The sequence below is a fragment of the Aythya ferina genome, assembly GCF_964211825.1.
Source record: "Aythya ferina genome assembly, chromosome: Z".
NCBI lineage: Eukaryota > Metazoa > Chordata > Aves > Anseriformes > Anatidae > Aythya > Aythya ferina.
Window position 1 is genome coordinate 84,384,255 of NC_140299.1, and position 20,696 is coordinate 84,404,950.

Below are 20,696 nucleotides of genomic sequence, written 5' to 3' on the forward strand. Positions count from 1 at the left end.
TTTTAAATCTGCTCACCTGGTGATGTAGCAATTCCATTTGCTTAGATGAACGCCTGTTACTATGTCACTGATTCCATCTGGTGTCTCTCATTTATATTATTATTTTGTTACTGATTATGGAGTATGACACCTTATAACAATGGAAAAATGTCAGTAATACATACTTTCTTCACTTTTAGGATAAAGATGGAAAACCAATATTGCCAAAGCCTGAAGAAAAACCTAAGGTTAGAAAACTGACAATACTTTAGGAGTGTGAATAGATACCCTGTTTTCTCCCCCCTCTGTCATCACTTCTCTGTGCCATTATGTAAGTCTCTTAATCTGTGTGTTTACTTCATTGCACAAAACATGCTAATCTGAAGGGTGAAGTGGAAGCTATTTTTGCTGAAATTCACGGACTGTTAATGAAGAGATCATAGTAAGAAATGGATTTAGAGATTACTAAGGCATTAGAATTATCGAAATGACTGCTAGCACAAAGAAAAGCTGTATCAAAGGGTTTGTTTAGGGTATCCTGTAGAAGTACACTGAAGCTGCTGAAGGACACAGAGAGAGTTGAGGCAGGCTTTTCTGTTTTCTTGACAAGTAATCATCAGATGTAAAGTAATACAATAGGAAAAAAGGAAAAAAAAAATTGCAGTCATTTTCCTAATCACAGGGAACAACTTGGATTTCATAAGAATTATCTCCGTCGTGGCCTAGAAAGTGCAAAATAGATTGAACAGATGAAAAGGAAAGCTTAAAGGTTACTTGAAAACACACAGGAAGAAAACAAAAAAAATAGGAAAAGGAAAGGAACTGAATAGAAATGAAATGAAATATTGTGAATTAAGGAGTGCTGCCAAAATATCAGGGCTAGAATTGGAAAAGTACAGTTAGCAAAAATGAATGTGAAGGTCAGGACCAATCTGAGTAAGAATGTAACAGTGCATTTGTAACAGAAATGTATTATTCAAGCTTGAAGTATGGAGGAATGAAAAGGTGGTGACAAAAAGACTGTCTCTATAAATTTGTGTCTGTCACATTATAGACATTCAGCAGTCTGAGTGGGTGATGTTTGAGAGCTGCACAGAGGGCCACCTGCCAAACATATCATAAGGAAAAAAAAGAGCAGCTATGCATTGAGGGAACCAGATACTAATGTTAGGAGACAAGTCCTCTTGTTTCACAGGGAGCATAAGACAAAAGATGTCCAGAAAGAAAAGTTACAAAAGAGCATGGTAGGAATTAAAGAAGGTTGGTTGATAGTTTGACTGAGATTCAGAGCCAAAGCAAAACAGGAGGTAAGCTCAGAATCATGAGGTCTTATGGTAAAAGAATGAAGGAGTTAGCAGAAGAATAAGTATTCCTTTGCTCTTCTACCCCTGTCAGTCTGAGACACAAGTATCATTGAGTATTTGATGTGTAAGTGAATGCCAGGAGTATCTATCTTGCACTATTGTTCTCTGTAACTAGTGTAACGTTCTCTACATTATATGTAACTCTACATTATATGTAATGAATGTAACGTTCTCTACATTGTATTCTCTGTTGGCTTTTTATTCTATATTGACTTTTAATAACAAAGCAACTGACTCATTTTGGAAAAAAAAATATATATATTTAGTTCTGTGCACTGTGAAATTCATGTTGTTGGATGTGACTGTGAAAGGTTATTTTAGTGCAGGCTACAAAAGTTTGTTTGCTTTCCAAAAAGTTGAAGTATAATTCTTGGAAAAATACATTAAAAATAGACAGTGAGTCACCCGTAACACGTATGTCCTTTTTTGCAGCCTTTGAGTGAATCTGACCTTGTTGATGAATTTTCAAAAGACTTTGCCTCCCCTGCACAGCCTGCAGAACAATCCAAACCACTGAAGTCCAGCAGCACATCCAAAGTATGTCTCTCTAGTTCACATAAAATCCTGACTCTGTCAGCTTATTTACAGCTGGATGATGCTACTGTTCATTCAAGAAAAAATGTTTCCTTTCCTGTTGCTTTCAGTGCATTACATCAACTCTGCTTGTAATTTAGTTCTTAATAGAATGATAACTATCTTTAAATTCAGATTTTTTTTCATTATTTGGTACTGTACTTAAAACAAACAAATAAAAAACAGGTATATTTGGGGTTTCTGAGCATATTCAGTAAAAATGCAGTGCAACTGTTATCTTTCAGAAATCATCAGCTCCTGAGTCTGCAAAGACTACAAAGGATGAAGTAGTCCCTCGTGCCACAGCCTGCACTGTGCAGTCTTCAGCTCCAGCATCTGTGTCATCAGTGAGTAGTTAGTCTCAGCGGGAGCTAAAGGAAACCTCAGTGCTTCATTTATGCAACGGTATAGCATATTGTCAAGATGGTTATTTCAGGATGATATACATGTACTCTTCCTCAGTAGAGTTGAGTTATGAAGGATGGGTGCTTGCAAAAAATACAATAGAATCATAGAATAACAGAATGGTTTGGGTTGGAAGGGAGCTGACAGAGCACGCAGTTCCAACCCCCTGCCATGGGAAGGGAAACCTCCCACCAAACCAGATTGCCCAAAACCCCATCCAGCCTGGCACTGCCAGTGATAGGGCATCCACAGCTTCTCTGGGCAGCCTGGGCCAGTGCCTCACCACCCTCAGAGTCAAGAATTTATTCCTTATACCTAATCTAAACATACCCTCTTTCAGTTTGTCGCTCCATGATAAGGAATCCCTTTTCTGCCTTTTCTATAGCCCCCTTTTAGGTACCAGAAGGCTATCTATAAGGTCTCCCTGGATTCTTCTTTTCTCCAGGCTGACCAACCCCAACTATCTCAGCCTGTCTTTGTAGGAGAGATGCTCCAGCCCTTGATCATCCTCATGGCCTCCTCTGGACTCATTCTAATACTTCTGTGTCCTCCTTGTGCTGGGACCCAGAGCTGAATGCAGGGCTCCAGGTGGGGTCTCACGAGAGCAGAGCAGAGGGGGACAATCCCCACCATCACCCTGCTGGCCATGCTGCTGTTGGTGCAGCCCAGGATACGGGTGGCTTTCTGGGCTGCAATTACACTTTTCTGGCTCATGGTGAGCTTCTCATCAACCAACACCCTCAGGTCCTTCTCCTCAGGGCTGCTCTCGATCCATCTTCTGCCCAGCCTGTAGTTGTGCTTGGGATTGCCCCAGCCCAGGTGCAGGACCTTGCAGTTGGTCTTGTTGAACCCTGTGAGGTTCACACAAGCCCACCTCCCAGACTTGTCAAGGTTCTCCTGGATGGCATCCCTTCCCTCCAGCATGTTGACAGTGCCACACACACACATAAAGTCTGTAAACTTTATGAGGGTCTCCAACAAAGTTGTTAAGTAGTGCTAGTCCCAATACTGAGCCCTCAGGAACACCACTTGTCACCGGTCTCCAGCTGTACATTGAACCATTGACCACAACTTGAGTGCCACTATCCAGCCAATTCTTTACCCACTGAGTGGTCCATCTACCATATCCATGTCACTCCAACTGAGAGACGAGGACATTGTGCAGGACAGTGTCAAATGCTTTGCACAAGTCCAGGTAGATGATGTCACTTGCTTTTCCCCATCCACCAATTACATAACCCCATCGTAGAAAGCCACCAGGTTTGTCAGGCATGATCTGCCTTTAGTGAAGCCACGTTGACTATCATCCCTCACCTCCTTATTGTCCATGTGCCTTAGCAGAGTTTCCAGGAGGATTTGCTCCATGATCTTGCTTGGCTCAGAGATGAGTCTGACTGTCCTGTAGTTCCCCAGCTCTTCCTCTTTCCTTTTTTTAAAAAATTGGGGGTTATGTTTCCCCTTTTCCATTCAGTGGGAACTTCACTGGACTGCCACAATTTCTCAAATACAATGGACAGTGCCTTAGCAGCTACATCTGCCAGTTCCTCAGGTCCCATTGACTTGTGTGCCTTCAGGTTCCTTAGATGGTCTTGAACCTGATCTTTTCCTACAGTGGGCAGTTCATTGTTCCCTCAGTCCCTGCCTTCTGTTACTTGGCTGTGTGACTGGAGCTCTTGCCAGTGAAGACTGAGGGGAAAAAAGTCTTTGAGTACCTCAGCTTTCTCCATATCATGGGTAACCAGGTCCTCTGTTCCCTTCAGCAGAGGGCTCACTTTTTCCCCTTGTTTTCCTTTCATCACTACTGTACCTATAGAAGCCTTTCTTGCCCTTGATGTCACTTCCCAAATTTAACTCTGTCAGTGCTTTTGCTCTCCTAACCTGATTCCCAGCTATTTGGACAGTGTGTCTATGTCCCTCCCAGGCTACCTGTCCTTTCTTCCACCCTCTGTAGGTCTCCTTTTTCTGCTTGAGTTTGTCCAGGAGCTCCTTGTTCGTCTATGGAGGCATCCTGGCATTGTTGCCTGACTTCCTCTATGTTGGGATGCATCACTCCTGATCTTGGAGGAGGTGAATATCCTTGAATATCTAACAGCTTTCTTGGGCGGGCCCCTCTGTCCTCCAAGACTTGTCCCATGGTACTCTACTGAGCTGATCCCTGATAAGGGGATTAAAAGCAGGACAAAAAAAAAAAAGACCCTTTGGAACATTTCAGCTGTCTGTGGATCTCTGCAAAGGAGAACTCTATTTACAGAGCAGACACTGATTTGTGTTCCTTTACACAGAATCATAGAATCATTAAGGAATCATTAAGGTTGGAAAAGACCTCCAAGATAATCTGGTCCAACCATCCTCCTATCACCAATATCACCCACTGAACCATGTTCCTAAGCACCAGGTCCAGCCTTTCCTTAAACACCTCCCAGGGATGGTGACTCTGCCACTTCCCTGGGCAACCCATCATCCCATTCCAATGCCTGACTACTCTTCCTGAGAAGTGATGACTTTACACTGATGCATAGTGTAACTTTTTACGTAAGTTTCAATATGTTTAATACTTGAATAAATTAAGACAATTAATTGAAATCAGAATCTGGAATGAAAACCAGAATTAGCTGCTACTGAGCAGCTACTAAGCCACACCACAGCAGTCTCAAAAGACATAGTAAGTGTACAGCACATACATATCTGAGATATAAAAATGGTAGAAAAAGTGGAAACGTTAAACAGAACACAAGAAGAATAACACAGAGGACGTTCCCTGCTTAATTGAGTTGTTTCTAATGTTCTTCCTCAGGGAAAAAATGATGTGACATTTATGAATTACAAGACATTTCAGCCAGACATTTACAGAACACAATCCTATCCTAAAACATGCAATTTTTAATTATTAAAAGGAATGCCAGAAAAACTGCTTAAAGCATGTTTAAGACAAATGCAGACAAAGCAGATACTGAGAAAGCTGGGCATAAAGCACAATTTAACAAGCTTACCAGCATTCTGTCCTTCAAAGCTTTACATATCAAGTCAAAGCACTGATAATAATTCTTATTGTCCCAAACTTGCCATTAGAAAACAGAAAACTGACATCAGAATAACTTTTCTAAACTTTTTTTTTTTTGCCTGTCCTCTGCCAACTTCTTTAGAATCCGCATCCTTATCTAGCTGATTTGGTAACTGATGGTATGGTAACCAAATTTTAGCTCTCAGAAGAATACGGGGAAGTGTGATGACTTGAATATAGTACAGTATTTCTGAGGGCAGGCAAGTGTGGAAGCTAGCCAGAGGACTTACATACCAGCAAAGTAGGATGGAAATTAAGATTTTTCTTGCAGTTTCAAAGCCAGAAGACAAAACAATTTCTTCATAGATTTGGACTGCAAAGTAGGCATGGGAATCAGAGAAACTCTCAACGCCTTCTCTAACAGTATTAGTATGTTTCAACAACTTGTCATAGACTCTGAAAACCCTGAAACAAAATAATGATGGTATTTAAAGATCAGGATTTATATTTATCAACAGGGATGTTTGGAGAAGCCAATTAACAAAGTACATCTTAAAACCCAGCACACTGCTATTAGTCTTTATTTTAATAAAGTTAATCATGGGTACAAATAAAATGATCTAATACAATCTCTAATACGATAAATTGAATAAAGGCATAAAAATCCAATAGTTCAAAGACAATTCATGTTCTTGTACTAAATCCAGTGACTGAGTAATAAGCACCTTGAACTCAGCAGGTCCCATTTATGTGGACACAACTGGGAATGGAAATATTATAGATTTTTAGTTTACTTATCAGATTTTATCTCTAGTAATGCGTGGCTGTCAGTTGTAATGTATAAACAAGTTTCTTCATTTGCTGGTGAATTCCAGGCTAAGAATTATATATTACTATATTGATACTCTTGTAGGTTGGTCACGTGACAGATGAAGCACTGGAAGCCTTGTCCAGTAGCCTAGAAAAGAAGAAACCTGATCCAGAAGAAAAGAAACCTGCTGTGGACAAAGTTAAGGTAGGAAATAATCAGATCTCAAAAATACCTGGTTGATGTACTTATCTTCAGTTTTACTGTATTTCCACAGGCTAAAGAAGTTGGAGATAACATTGTCACTTTTTAAAACAAAATTTACTTGTGAAACCAGTTGCATTCTATTTAGGAAATACTAGTAGGATTTGAATAGTGAGTACATTTTCTTAATCTTTGTGTCTATAACAGTACTCTACTACATTATCTTCCCTCAGCTTCTGGAAACCAAATTTGCTTAGCGTCCTACTGCTGAAACAATACAGAGTTAACATGCGCATCGGAGGTAGTGTGTAATTTAGTCCATTTTCAACAGGAAACATGTTTATGATAAGTTCTTTAAATGAAAGAGTGCATATACAACTTGTTTTTTTGTCACTGGTCTTGTTATTTTACCATGGAGCCTGAAGTACATCACTGGAATATGCATACTCCGTCTAAGGGAATGCTGTTTGTAGCCACAATCTATTATTTTATTTTTTCATTTTTTACTCAAGTTATTGAGCGTAGCCACAGAGAAAGGATTTTATAATATGCTGGAACCGTGTCAATAAGAAGTTGTCAAAGTTAGCTTCACTACCTTTTTTTTCCTGCTCATATTCCAATGTAACTTGTATGGGGAGGAGTCCTTTATCAATCTGGCTACTGCATTCTTTGTGTAGGCTTCCTTTGAATGCCAATTCAGGTAGCTGTTGAATGCATTTGAAATAAAATCAAGAATTATGACTCAGAAGTACACTGCTATTTTGCCATTGGCCCATGCTTGTCTTAACTCTGTTGGTCTTCATTGTAATAGGTGGATGTAATTCCTCCCACCAGATGCAGGAAAAAACAGGAAGACAAATGAAGCCTTTTTCAAGAAGGCTCTCTGAATTTTCATGATTTTTTTTCATTTGGCGGTGGAATTGAATTAGATTAATTGGAATCAGTAGAATGAAGACACTGAAAGCTTGCTTATGCATTTCTGTTGAGATGTGGTTATTTAGTTTTTATTCATACTATTTTTATTTTGCCTTAAAAGGAGAAAAACAAGCAGGAAGAACACAAAAAACTGGGGGAAGATGAAGAAACAATTCCTCCAGAGTACAGATTAACAGATGCAAAAGTAATTCACTTACTATGCTATTTTAGTCTTTAGACACCTTTCTTTCTTCAGTGTACATGGTTGAAACTGGAACTCTTTCATTTTGAAATGTTTGTTTACTTCAGGCATTTTTATAATATATAAAAATGGTGTTTTGTAGTTCCTGAATATCTGACATCTTTCATTAAATGCCTACATAGGCACAGAAATGGTTCAAATGCAAGTACCTACATATGAGTAATTTTGTCTGAGATTAGTTCCCTGAGTCTTTCATTATTTTTTTGTGCTGTAGAATTTAATAAATTGTGATTAGTTACAGCTGCTGTTCAAAAAAAAAAAAAAAAAAAAGGCAAACCAACAAGCTTCAAGTTGGTATTTTTACAGACATCACCATATAACTCACTTGACATAAATGGGTTGCTTAGTTATAGCCAGGACTTGCAGAACACCTGCCACAAATGCCAGTGTGAGAAGACATGGCCTTCCTGGACTCTGCGTCCAGCAATATTGCTATAAATCTGGAAGGTGGGGTTTTTACTTAATTCTGCTACTTCCATGGCAATTGAAGCACAAAACAGGGAGGCTCAGTATCCAACACACATCGCTTTTAAGCAGTCATTATGTTTTTAAGTTACAGGAGTTTTGTTTTGTTTTGTTTTGTTTTTTAAATGACACTTTGGATAACAGTAGAAAATGCTAGAGGTTACTGGTTAGATCACTTCTTATTCCTTGTATATAGTGCTGTCTGTCATTAAGTCGATTCTCTCAGAGTTCTTACGTTGCATTGTCATTTAAGGACTACTTGGATTAATGCAAGAGGGTTTTTCTTTTGTAGGATAAAGATGGAAAACCACTGCCACTAAAACCTGAAAAAGAGTTCCAGGTAAAAAAAAAAAAAAAAAAGTGAATATATATGTATTTGGAATGCTGCACTAATTAATTACTTAATTTTAAAATGGGGATATACTGTTACCTGATGACATTTTTTTTTCTCTTTTCAATGATAGCCGATGAGTGAAAATGATTTGTTAGAGGGTTTGACGCAAGGTTTTTCCTGTTCTCCAGCACAATCTGCACCACTACCTACACCAAGTGTAAAAAAGGCGAGTATATTTGTTTTCTGAAAATGTTCTATTTTCATGTAATTTCAGTAACCCTGAGGTTTTTGAGTTCCCTTAAATTTTACATAAACATTCTTGAATAAATATTTTTTTAATTTTGTTGCAATAAAATAATAGAACAGAGAGCAGGACTGTAATAATAACAATTTAAAAAACAAAACAACAAAAACACACCTAGGTAAATTAGCTACTATGTAGTGCTATGTACTATGTAGTGCTTGAACTTTAAAAAATGTTACTTAGAGATGTAGATGGTCTTGCTGAAATCTTAGTTCCTCTGAAGTTCTACAAAACTTGCCTTTGACTTAGCTGTGCCAGGGTTTGACTCGGTAGTTGAGATGCAAGACTGAACACGAACAAACTGAGATGCAAAACACCTGCACTGTGCTTCTCAGGAAGGGGTTTCACTCTGAAATAAGTTGAGCTTCAAAGTAAAATAAAGTCCTTGAAATAAACTGTGGAGGCATTGCATTTCAAATGCATGGATTTTGATAAATATTTTTCTCTTAATTCCTCTCTATTAGTAACAATGCTGTGTCTTGTTTCAGAAAACCAAGGAGGGTAAAAAGCCTGGCGATTCCTCAGATGTTATCTCTGCTGCTACAGTTTCCTCAGTGCACTCAGCAGCTTCTCTACCTTCAACATCAGTAAGCAGCATTTTCTCTAGATACTTATTTCAAAGAAAGGAAAGTCTGAAGAGAGAGTGTGATGAGGACAGTTGCACAAATATAGACTGTTGCAAAGTTAAATGATTTATTGTAAATGCTGGTTATTGAGGGGAAGGAAGATGTTTCCTGTGGAGAAAAAGTTTGAGGCTTTATTGATTCTTCATCTTCAACGGAATGTGAAGACTGTTCTGTCTATTTCGTCTTAATACCACTTAATGTTGTATTTCAGGCTGCTTTTGAAAACTCCTTGCCTGCACTTGGAAAAGGAGGTGCCCAATCCTGTACTGATTCCTCCAGAATTACAGAGGACATTAGCGGATTTGTGCATTTCATTTCTATGGGTAGATGCAGATAGTTAGCTATGTGCAAGTGGTTCCATTTTTAGGCTTGGGCTTTTAAGTGAGCCACATTGTTCTTTTTCTAGTTAGATAATAACAACATTGCAAATATTAATAGTGTAGTCATCATCATAGTGGCATCTTTTAGGCCTGAAAATAAAGGAATTCAAGGTCACTGAAACCACAAGCAGTTCTATGGCCTCTTCTGAATACCGTTTTTATTTAGTTCCATTGAGCAGTAATGTTGCATGTCTCTACCTTTTCCCATCTTGATTCGTGCAATGAGAGCTCCCTCTAGTGTTCAGAAAATGAAATTTAAAGCTCCTCCCACCTGCGACATTAAAGATTTTTTTTTCTGGGCAGTGTTTGAACAAAAGTCCTGTGAATTAGCAAAAGACCATATATATTGTGACGATAAAATGTTAATAAGTTTTAATTCAGATTTACACTTGCAGATTTACAACTAATCTGCAGTGATAATGATGTTTGCAAAATGAATAACAGCTACAAAACCAAAACAAACAAACAAAAAAACACAAAGCAGTATTTTAACTGTTCTCATTAGGTCAGTTTTGTAACAAAACAAAGCCATTCAAATCAGTTCTGTAACCCCTACTTCAAATTGTGTTCCCGTAGTTCTAAATATTCAGATATCTTTTGTTATTACTACATTGCAATTAGAAAGGAAGAGCTGACCATTGTTCACTGAAGTTGTTGGTTCATTAGTTAGTATTTATATTAGTTTGAAAAAATCTTTTTACAGCAGATTTGCTTTCACAAACATATTTATACTTTATTAGGCAGGAAAAGAGATGGATGAAGCCTTGGATCTCCTGTCTGATTCCTTGGGACAGAGAGAGCCTGACCCTGATGAGAACAAACCAGTTGTGGATAAAGTAAAGGTAACAAAAAACATTCTGAAATTTTGCTGGCTGAAAACAGTTGAGAAATTTACCTTATTTCTTAAAGATTTTTTAAGAATATAGAATATTGAAATGCTTCTTATATACTCATATGGGTATATGGCTTATGATTTTCAGATGCAGGAGGAAGGTTACTAGGAAAAAAAAACACACTGATGTTGTCGTTTAGGCAAATTAACCATTGTTTCGTGTTGGTTTTTTTTTGTGATTTTTGTGAAAAAATGTTGAATTGTACAGTTCAGCATAATTAACTCCAAACTTTGGAGTTAATTGCTGAAATATTACAGCAAATTTGCAGTAATTTGACTTCAGTGCCTTTTACTGTCGTTATTTATTTTTCAAGTTTCTCCTCTGACATTTGTTTCTAAAATTAATTTTGTGGCTTTTTTTTTTTGTCAAACTTGATTGATTTTTATAACCAAACTTGATTGTCTTTTATAACCCAACAGGCATCAAGTTCATCAATGGACATGTTCATTTAATCAGTTTTGTTTTTCTGCTTGTTTGTTTCTGATTGATTTGACTTCATTTGGTCTCCCTTCTGTCTTTTTTAATTTAATTGTGTAAAAGCCTTTCTGCTAATAAGGAAATCCCATGCATCTCTGCATAATAATGATAGTCACAGTAAACTGAAATACTTAAAGGATTGTTACTGGGGTAAAATCACCATATGCTGCCAATGAATAAATTTAGCAGGAAATTAGGTTTCTAATCTAAGATGAGGCCCCAGTGTGGTGGTGATTGGCTGCCTAATGTAGGTTACAGTCTGGTTAGTGTTGTCCCTTGTTATAGGAAGGTGGTGAGTGCCTGATATTTGAGACTTCTGCAACTCCTGTGCTTCAGTGGTAACAGAGGTGTAAAAGCTCAGCTTTCATGTGGTGGTGGTGGTTTTTTTTTTTTTTTTGTTTTTTTTTTAAGGCATAGAAAATGTTCATACCAGATTGCATTTCTTCAAAAAGAAAGAGGAGTTCCTTAATATGTCTGCATTTACACATACAAAAAAAAATTCTTCATCCCTGTGCTTACAAGCTATTTGCATCTAAACCAACTGTTGTACTTGGCATGGTATACTTGACAGGGCTTGAAGAATTATAGATGGAAAAATAACCTTAGTGGAACCGCTTCCAACCTTGATGTGTTTTTTTGGAGCTTGTGGTGTCATGTCTTGTAGTTATGTTGTATTTGAAAATGACTCTGGCTCCTAAGCCTGATAAAAAGCATAGGCCAGATGTTGTGTGGGCAAGTGTTCTGGGTTATGCTATAAAGGTACACAGACGCATGGCTCAGGTACTACAAGAATATAATAATATATTACAAGCTGCGCCAGCAGGGGGTTCAGACCAGACATCAAGAAAAATTTCTTTACTGTGAGGGTGGTCAGACACTGAAACAGGCTTCCTAGAGAGGTCATTGCTGCCCCATGCCTGTCAGTGTTCAAGAAGTGTTTAGGCAATGACCTCATAAATATGCCTTAACTTTTGGCTAGCCCTGAAGTGGTCAGGCAGTTGGACTTGATCTTTGAAGGTCCCTTCCAACTAAACTATTATGTTCAATGCTGTTATTTGGCATAACTCTTTTCTTTATGTTGGGATGCTGCTGCATATATGCATGTTTAACTTGCTAAATGTCTGCACCTCTTGAGAGCTAGTAATCTTAAACTTTCAGGCATGAAACATGCTTCTTGGTGAAATGAACATATTGGTCTTTTTCCAGTAGTTCTGAAATTTTAAATTCAAAAAAGGCAACTGTCCTCATAATTTTTTATAATGAATACTTCAGCGTACTGTTTTCTAATGTTTCTAACATTTGTCAACCTAATTGGGCAAATACCATATTTATCAAACTGTTAAATGATGTACAATATACAACTAACTATGCATTAAGTATACAGTTGCATATTAAAACCTCAAAGTAGCAACAAAAGAGCTAAGTATTCAAGTTGTTTAAAATTAAATGCTTTCAGGAAAAGTCTAAATCTGAACACAGAGACAAACTTGGAGAAAGAGATGATACTATCCCACCTGACTACCGAGAACTTCTGGAGTCAGGTGACCAGGTAAGGAAAAACTCCATTAATTTTTATTTAATTACCTCACTGCAACACTAGAAATTTGTGCATACGTGCCAGTCTCCCTGTGAAATTACAGGGAGAACAGTGAAACTGAGTAAGGGAGTAAGTGTGTGTGCTATATTTATTAAGGTCCAACACATAAACACTCTGTTCTTAGAGAAGCTGTATATATCTGTGCATGCATTTGATTAAAAACAAACAAACAAAAAAAAAACCAAACAAGTAAACAAAAACAACCTAAGGTGTATATGTGTTTTTTTTTTTAACTTTTTAGAATTGGACACTGAACAAATAACAAATAAGTCATTTTAACCACCTAGTAGCAGTCAACATCATGGAGGTATGGCAGTACAGGTTTCAGTTATGCTGTCTCATTTTCTTAGGTATTCCAGAAAACTAGGTAACCAAAAAAAAGGTGTCACCTTTTAAGAAGCTTGGTTTATATTCTCCCACAGACAGGAGCTACTACAAACCATAGGTAAAAATGCCTATTCCTTCCAAGCAGCTTCATGGTTAAGGACAAAGAATATATACAAGTATAACCTTCATGGTATACATGTATACCTGAAGCCCTATGGAACTGACATTCACTGTAATGACTGACCACTCTAACAGGGATTCGGTCATTTCTAGATCAAAAAACTATTTTTCCAGTAGACTACAAAGACAGACAAAATTGCAGACATAGTCAAGTAACAGAGCATGAAAATACATTGTGAACTGGATTGAACACACAGCTTAAGTAATAAAGAAATCAGTACGGAATGGTTCAACTTTCATGGTGATCTGAAAGTTCCCTATTTAATGTGTGTAAAAGCACGTGATATATCATAAAACTAATCTGACCAGATCAAAATGAGAATAAATTTTTTATTATTTCCAAGGGTAAACCTGTAAAGCCAACTCCAAAGGATGCTTTGAAACACAAAGAACAAAAGGTAAAATTTGTTCTCTTTTTGTTCTTAGTTTGTTTTGTGCTCTGATCTTTTTTTTTTTTTTTTTTTTTTGCAGTGTCAATTGAAGGCTTAAAGTTTGCATTATTGCAAACTCCATAAATGCTATTGAATGCAGTAGGTAATAATAAAGCTTTTTTACCTACTCAAAGGGGTAATAGTAATTTTTTTTTTACCTATTTAAAATAGGTGTACACACTAAAACTTTTAATACAAGTAACTATTCGTTATAAATGGGCAACTGTGGTATTAATGCTAATGTCCAATATTCAAAGACATTGTGTAGTTTGGAAAGATCAAATACAGGCGTCTCTGTTCTGACATATGTTTAGAGCTAAGATATATAGATATTTAAATAAAAGGATAGTTAAGCCAGTTTTAAATGCCCGAAACATTAATTTGGCTGTCAGAAAGTAGTGCATACTGTATGACTTCAGAATTAACGTTATTGCAGAAGCCTACGGATGAGTCTGCAGCTATCGATGCTCTATCAGGTGACTTTGATACTTTTGCAAATGCTCCTGCCAAACCACAGCACTCAAAGGTAGGACATTTACTGCTAATAACTTGCAAAATAAATAGTTTTCCACTACTTAGTAAAAGTTTTATTTGCTGTAGCTCAGTTTAGGTTTAGAGTTATCCTCTTTGGAATGTGCTGTCAAAATTTAATGATTGTCTTACTATTATAAGGAAGTTTGATGTGTCTTCCTGAGTACTAAAGGAAGGAGACAGGCTTGGGGTATTTGGTGTCTTTTGGAGAAGTAAGACAAGCTTGGAGAAGTGATTTAAGCAAAGAATTCTGATTAACATGTTTTGTATAAATTCAAGTGTCAAAAAAAATATGTAGAGAAATCTGTGTTTAATACGGCATGCACTATCTAGAAATGGTTGTAGGCTGGAAATGAGAAAACAGTTCAAAATGGTTTTCAGAGAAATGCTAGGATTAGAAAAGAGTTTTAGGTATGTTAGGGAAAATTGTATCACCAAGAAGAAAGAAGAAGGAATGGACTGAAAAGGTTTTGTAATGATAAATGTAGTATTTGTCATAGAATCATTTTAAATACCTGTCAGACTTTTCCCAGAGAAGTGCTGCAAATGTGAGCCTATATGAAGTGAGTTAGCAGTGGTAGCGGCATGAATTTGGAGGTCCGCCAACATGAGGATGGTGTTATGGTTGGTAGAGATGAGTGAGAAAGGATGGTTGTGCTGGAAAAGAGTATGAAGAAGGAGACAGATTTGATTGATAAGAAGCAAGACTGAGGCTTATTTTCTGCTTTCTCTCCATCATCCTTAACCTGGCATTTGCTACCTTGAGCTTGGACAGAGGAAGATGACTTGAATGGCTGTGAGACATCCACTGTGCCTGTTGTCACAGGGGAGGAATCTACAGTTATCTTACAAGATTCCTCGGTAGGGGAATTTCTGGGGCAATTGGTGGGATGTTGGAGCTGAAGTCCTGGACTCCTTGTTTTCCACAAGTGCTTAAACTGTAGTTAAGAATCAGTAACCACCTCTTTTTAGCCATTTGTTCTCTTACATTGTATGTGACATGCATGTTCTATCATAGGCACCGGTCCCTCACCTCCTGACAGAGGCAATGGTGAACAATTTTTTGAATGGTGAAATTTTGTACCCAGATGGTTAAACCAGCTGCAGTTGTCTCTAATCTGCTGCTAACCTCTGCCTCTCTGTCCCTGCCTTTTTCTTGCGGTAGTGACTTGCCTGCTTCCAGCAAGGAAAAGGAAAAAATAAAATAAATTGCAAGATAAATGAAGCTTGAATTTAATACATCTTTGAGCAAGCCAGTCTATTAGTAGTGAAAAACTAAATCTCTTGGACAGATAGAGCTGTGGAAGCATAACCAATTCCCCAGGGAAATTCTGCACCAGCATCCTAAGCTTACACTAGTTACTAGTGTACCTACATGTACTTACTAAGAGTGTATTTTAAGTTTGTTCATACTTAAAATGTTGCTTATAATCATCTGTGCTTCTGTGCTTGAGTTTGTTTCCCCACGGTGGGATTAAGGGGAGGAAGAAGCCTTGAAAGGAAAAGTTCAAATCAGATTTAACTCCTGGGAGAAGGTAGCTGTTTCTAAATCTCTCTCCTGATCATTGCAGAGTGGCAAAAGTTTGCATAGTCATCCAGTCCCCATAGAAAAATGTACGTCTTTTATCTTCTGGTTGGTGGGGATTCCAGCCTTTCCCAGGGTGCCCACGTATTACAAGGAATGTAACTAAAGGACTTACTACAAGTGTTGAAGTGTTGCTGCCTAGGAGTATTTGAAGACTGTATAAGAAATTGATTTGTTCATATCAACTCTCCCGCAATGTGTTCTGTTAACCTTCTCCTCAGGAGGGGGATGAATTCCCAAGAGTTTACCTTGACACTGCATCCTGAGACAGCTTATTGAGGACTAACTCCCAGATCCCCCGTGGGAAGGTAGTTCTGAAAGGCAGTGGAGTCCAGGAAGGATGGACCTTTTTTGAGAACAAAGTCAAATACATAAGAACTGGCCATCCCAGTATGCCAACAGCTGAGCCAGCAGGGGAGAAGACCAGCCTGGCTGAACAGAGCTTCCTAACAAGCTCAGGAAGAAAAAAGTTTGTGGACTCTGAAAGAAGGGGCAGGCAACTTCAGAGAGTTATAGAGCTGTTGCTAAATTGTGCGGGGACATACAGAAGAGCTAAAGCTCACCTAGAATTCAGGTTGGCTAGTGCAGTAAAAGACATCCAAAATGCTTTTATAAATACATTACCAGCAAAAGGAAGACTGAGTAGAATCTCCATCCTTTGTTGGATGTGAGGGGAAACATAGTGATGAAAGATGAAGAAAATGATAAGATAATTAATGCCTTTTTTTGCCTCAGTCTGTATTAGTAAAGCCAATGATTCTCAGGGTACCAACCCTGGGAGTTGGAAGGTTGTGATGGGGAGTGACATGGAGCCCCTGTAATCCCATGGGAAACTGCAAGGTAACTCCTACATGTTCTGGACGATTCACCCAAAGGTACTGAACGAGATGGTTGAAGTGCACACCAAGTCACTTTCAATAATTTACCAGCAACTCTGGCTAGCCAGGGAGGCCCTAGTTGACTGGAGGCTGGCAGACATGCCTCCAGGTGATAGGAAGGGCTGGAAGGACTTTCCAGGGAATTACAGGCCTGACCTTGGTATCAGGACAGGTTACGGAGCAGGTAATCCTGAGTGCTGTGACACGGCACCTGTGGGACAGTATTCAACACAGATCCGAATTCCAGCTTTATGTGGATTAAGACAGTAGTTGTATGTATGCATCTTGTATCCATACACTAAAAATAATGTGTTATGACAAATGTCCAAGTAGGAGTCATCAGTTATCTGATCTGTTTGTAATTGTAATTATTTTTTTCTTTGGAGTGTAGGACAAAAGTGGAAAGGAAACCATCACCGCTAAACCAGCACCAAAGGAAGAAAGAAAACCCAAGGATCCTAAAACGGTAGAAATATATTAAAATATGAACAGTCAATGTTAACAGACACTGTAGTTGAGAAAGACAAACAGATGAAATTTAGATTTATATGACATAATAGCACTCTGGGGAGAATTATGAGCACTATGTCCAATTTGGGACATTTATGTTAGTGTGTACATAAGAGAGAAGCACCTGCCTATTTCAAGGGAGGTTTTGGATAAATGGGGACTAAAACCATCATTATTTTGAACTGAATACATTCTTGTACAGTGGGGTCAGTGTATGTTCCACAGTATGCTTATTCCCATATTTGCTATCTAAAACTCAGACTTCACTGTAACTGCCTCTGGATCCCTATCACTTCTCTCATTTACCTCTTTATTCTGCAGTGGTTTCTCACCTCTTTCCATTTTTTCATCTTTTTGATTTCTAAAACCCAATGTTCTGCACTCAGCACAAGAGGTGCTCCCCAATAAGCATAAACATAAAATGCTAATACTGGAGTATCGTGTCAATTTCAAATAACAGAATTCTGAAAGTTATTAGAATGTATTCTTTCTACTACATGTCCTTTACTCAAATTTTTATAATTTATTTTAAAAAATGAATGAAATCAAAGCTTACATATATTTGTAATTACGCAGAATGAATCTATGGAAAAAGGAAAGCAGTTGTTTCTATAATTTAAAAAAAAAAAAAAGGGGGAGGGATTCAGGTAATGATCAAACTTCTTACATCAAGTTGTTCTTTCATAGAATATGTGCACATAGATGTCTGAATCAGATGGTAACATCTATCATGGAAATTTTGTTTTATAAACTTTAAGTGATGGGATTTTTGTTTACTGTGGAATGGCTATTACTTTTGTGTAGTAACAGAGATGTCTTAAAGTTTTCAGTTTAAAATTGGAAGGTCTTTAACTCTTCTTCAGAAGGATGTGTTGTTTTTTTTAAGGTTCTTTATAGTGACTGGATTACTTAAAAAGAATTTAAAAAAGCATTTTAAAAGCATTTAAAAAGAAGTTGAGAAATAGGGAATGAAGAAGTCAGCCATGGATCTTGTTATTTGAAATAAAGGGACAGAGGAAAAATGGATATATACCATAGAAGATACAAATATTCTTTTTGAACCATCTGAATTTCAAATGCAGATCGTATTTACATCTGAACTATAATTTCTGATGATATCTCTCACTGCGTTATTTTGATTTTAGCTTAGTTTAGTTTCTTACTATCTCTTACTTCTCTTGCTCTTATGTAGGCAAAGGGACGGTCCTCCAGCAGCAAATCTGAGAAGCAGAAAACGAGCTAAACGTTAACGTTACTGGGTGAGATTTCTTCCCTGTTCTCTGAGCTACCATAAAGATAACTCTCGCTAGTGTTACTAAAGCTAAATTCTGTAACAGTCTTAACTAAAACCAAGATGTGCGTAGAGAAACTCTTACAGAAAACACTTGGAATGACTTTGAAATTCAATACATAATCCTATGCAGAAAAGGCCTAACTATTTTTTTTCATCCTTTGTCCCTACAGTTTGTACAAAATTACCTTCTGTAGCTAAATTTATCTAAATAGAGGTAATTTTAAGAATTACAAAGCATTGCATACTGCTTCCCTAGTAAGACCTTTTACATAGAATTTATATAGACTAAGCTCATTTCAACTGGTTGTTTTTGTCTTTAGGACAGTGAGGTTATGTCTCTACCAGGCTAATTTTGGAACAGCATCCAGAACACATTTAAAAAAAAAAAAAACAAAAAAAAAAACTCACAGCTATACTGACAGGTATAGCAGGTCTCAGTGTTCTGTTCTTGATTTTCCTGGCACAAATACAGCCTCGTTCAGTGCACATGTTCCACTGCCACTGTGTACTTCTTTTTGTTCAGCTTGATCACACCTGTAATGCAAATAATTAGTCTTTCCTCATCATCTTTAGTTCATGAAAGTATCATAACCACACTGATGCCTGATACAAGTCCTTTAGGCAAGAGAGTTTAATGGGGTGTGCAGGAGAAAGCTAAAGGCACATCTAAAGTATGTCTCCATTCATCTGAGTACTGGCCAGGACGGCTCTAATTCCAGCCTTCTGAGTCACATGCAGAGGAGCTGCTGCCCTCTGTCTTGAGAGGCAGATTTGATTCATAAGAGAGCATCGGTAATTAGATGGAGCTAAATCCAGTCGGAAGGTTTAGGGAAGACCAAGATGCATCATTGCTTCGTATCAGCAGTGAACTGCCAATCTTACTGCAGTATCACTTTTGGAAAAATTATCTCCTCTCTTTTGATATTTCTTCTTCCTGGATTTATTTCTGTCACTAGATATTTGTTTCTCATTATCCTTCACAGATGTAATTTGCATTTTTTCCCAAGTTAATATTCTTAACTCTTTCATTTCTTTTTTTTCTCCCCCTCAGGATCTTGACACTTGATGTGAAAAGACTTCTTTTTATTGGGGATAATTATTGCTGAAGAACAAAGCTGATGCAAAAAGCATGTAGCTATTCTAGATGTTTTTTGTACAGTGGTATTTTCTGGACTTCTTTCATGTTTTCTGTTTTTCCAGCAGTAGATTAAGATTTTTTTTCCTAGCCTTTCACTTTACTGTATTGATATACTTTTTTTTTTTTTTGTAATTTTCTTCAGATCTCAGTGGGAAAGGATGCTTTATATTTGTAAGAAATATATTTCAGAACCTAATAGCAAAGCCAAAAAAAAATGCAGACTTTTGCACATAATCTCCACATAGTGCCTCTAAGTCTCCCAAGAAGTCTCATGTGCTAGCATTTTTAGCATTGCAGTGAATATATTAAGCATTCTGGAATATAATGAGCTTTAGTTATCATCAACCCACCTCAGCATGGCTGTATACAGTCTTTCTTAAGTTCTTGGTAAGAAACCAGAGGTAAGCTGTGGTTATCCAAAGGACAAAAAAAAACTGGGGATTAACTGTTTCATCAAGCGCATTCTAATAATAAAGCAGGTATTTTTGATGATGCCTTAGCTGCTGTTAAAACAACTGCAAAATGACACCGATAAGGATTTTTTTTTATTTCCAACTGCATCTGTACTGCTCTTGTATAATTTCAGAAGTCTCCTGGACTGAAAAGATAAAAATTTGCTGTGTACCACTGACATCATTATCATCACAGAACAGAAAAATAAAGTACATAAGCCTTAGCGGATATTAAGAGAAATTCAGGTTGGAAGACGGACGTTTTTGTGTTTGCTTTTTTTTCACTATTTCTAGTCCTTACTTCTGTTTCTCATACTCCAGAAGGGACTGCGGAAATAAAACAAAAATTAATGCAGTAAGGAGCATTGTATTCACCTGGTCTTCAAGATAACAGGCAAGAGCGGGCCTCTAGTATGTCTGTTACAGGTAGAGCTTTTGGGACCTAGGTGTGCCAAGTTCTTCCATTTGTTTTCCTCTGTCTTCGTAATAATTAAAACATCTTTTACACATCTTACACACGTACTGCTTCACCATTAGTTTACAGAGGAAGATCATACTAGGGCCAATATTTGTAATGATTCCAATAGCTGATTCTAGAATGTAGTGTGGCAGACAGGTGGCCTTGAGATTTATGTTGGAGGATAAACAGAATTTTGACTCTACTTAACAATCTGTACTGAGAACCTGTGTCACACTAATAAAGTTTTTAAGAATGCACTCTGTTTGTAACTTTTTTATTTACTACAGCTGTTAATGTGAACAGATACAGGAAGGCGAAAGAAA

The 20,696-nt window shown here is 37.5% G+C and overlaps 1 protein-coding gene across 10 annotated transcripts in view; it reads left to right on the top strand.

Annotated features, from left to right (window-relative positions):
• Positions 1-20,630, top strand: part of CAST (calpastatin) — a 62,338-nt gene extending 41,708 nt beyond the window's left edge. For 4 of the 10 annotated variants that reach the window (XM_084504240.1, XM_084504242.1, XM_084504241.1 and 1 more), the window contains 15 exons: positions 180-227; positions 1,776-1,880; positions 2,162-2,263; positions 6,236-6,337; positions 7,371-7,454; positions 8,269-8,316; positions 8,441-8,536; positions 9,103-9,201; positions 10,361-10,462; positions 12,447-12,539; positions 13,439-13,492; positions 13,962-14,051; positions 16,906-16,985; positions 18,222-18,288; positions 19,375-20,630. In XM_084504240.1, the coding sequence (XP_084360366.1) occupies positions 180-227; positions 1,776-1,880; positions 2,162-2,263; positions 6,236-6,337; positions 7,371-7,454; positions 8,269-8,316; positions 8,441-8,536; positions 9,103-9,201; positions 10,361-10,462; positions 12,447-12,539; positions 13,439-13,492; positions 13,962-14,051; positions 16,906-16,985; positions 18,222-18,279 (1,161 nt within the window). In that variant the 3' untranslated portion in view covers positions 18,280-18,288; positions 19,375-20,630. The remainder of the gene's footprint in view (positions 1-179; positions 228-1,775; positions 1,881-2,161; positions 2,264-6,235; positions 6,338-7,370; positions 7,455-8,268; positions 8,317-8,440; positions 8,537-9,102; positions 9,202-10,360; positions 10,463-12,446; positions 12,540-13,438; positions 13,493-13,961; positions 14,052-16,905; positions 16,986-18,221; positions 18,289-19,374) is intronic. The other 6 variants (XM_084504245.1, XM_084504246.1, XM_084504249.1 and 3 more) reach the window with 3 other exon arrangements.
• The last annotated feature ends 66 nt before the right edge of the window (positions 20,631-20,696 follow it).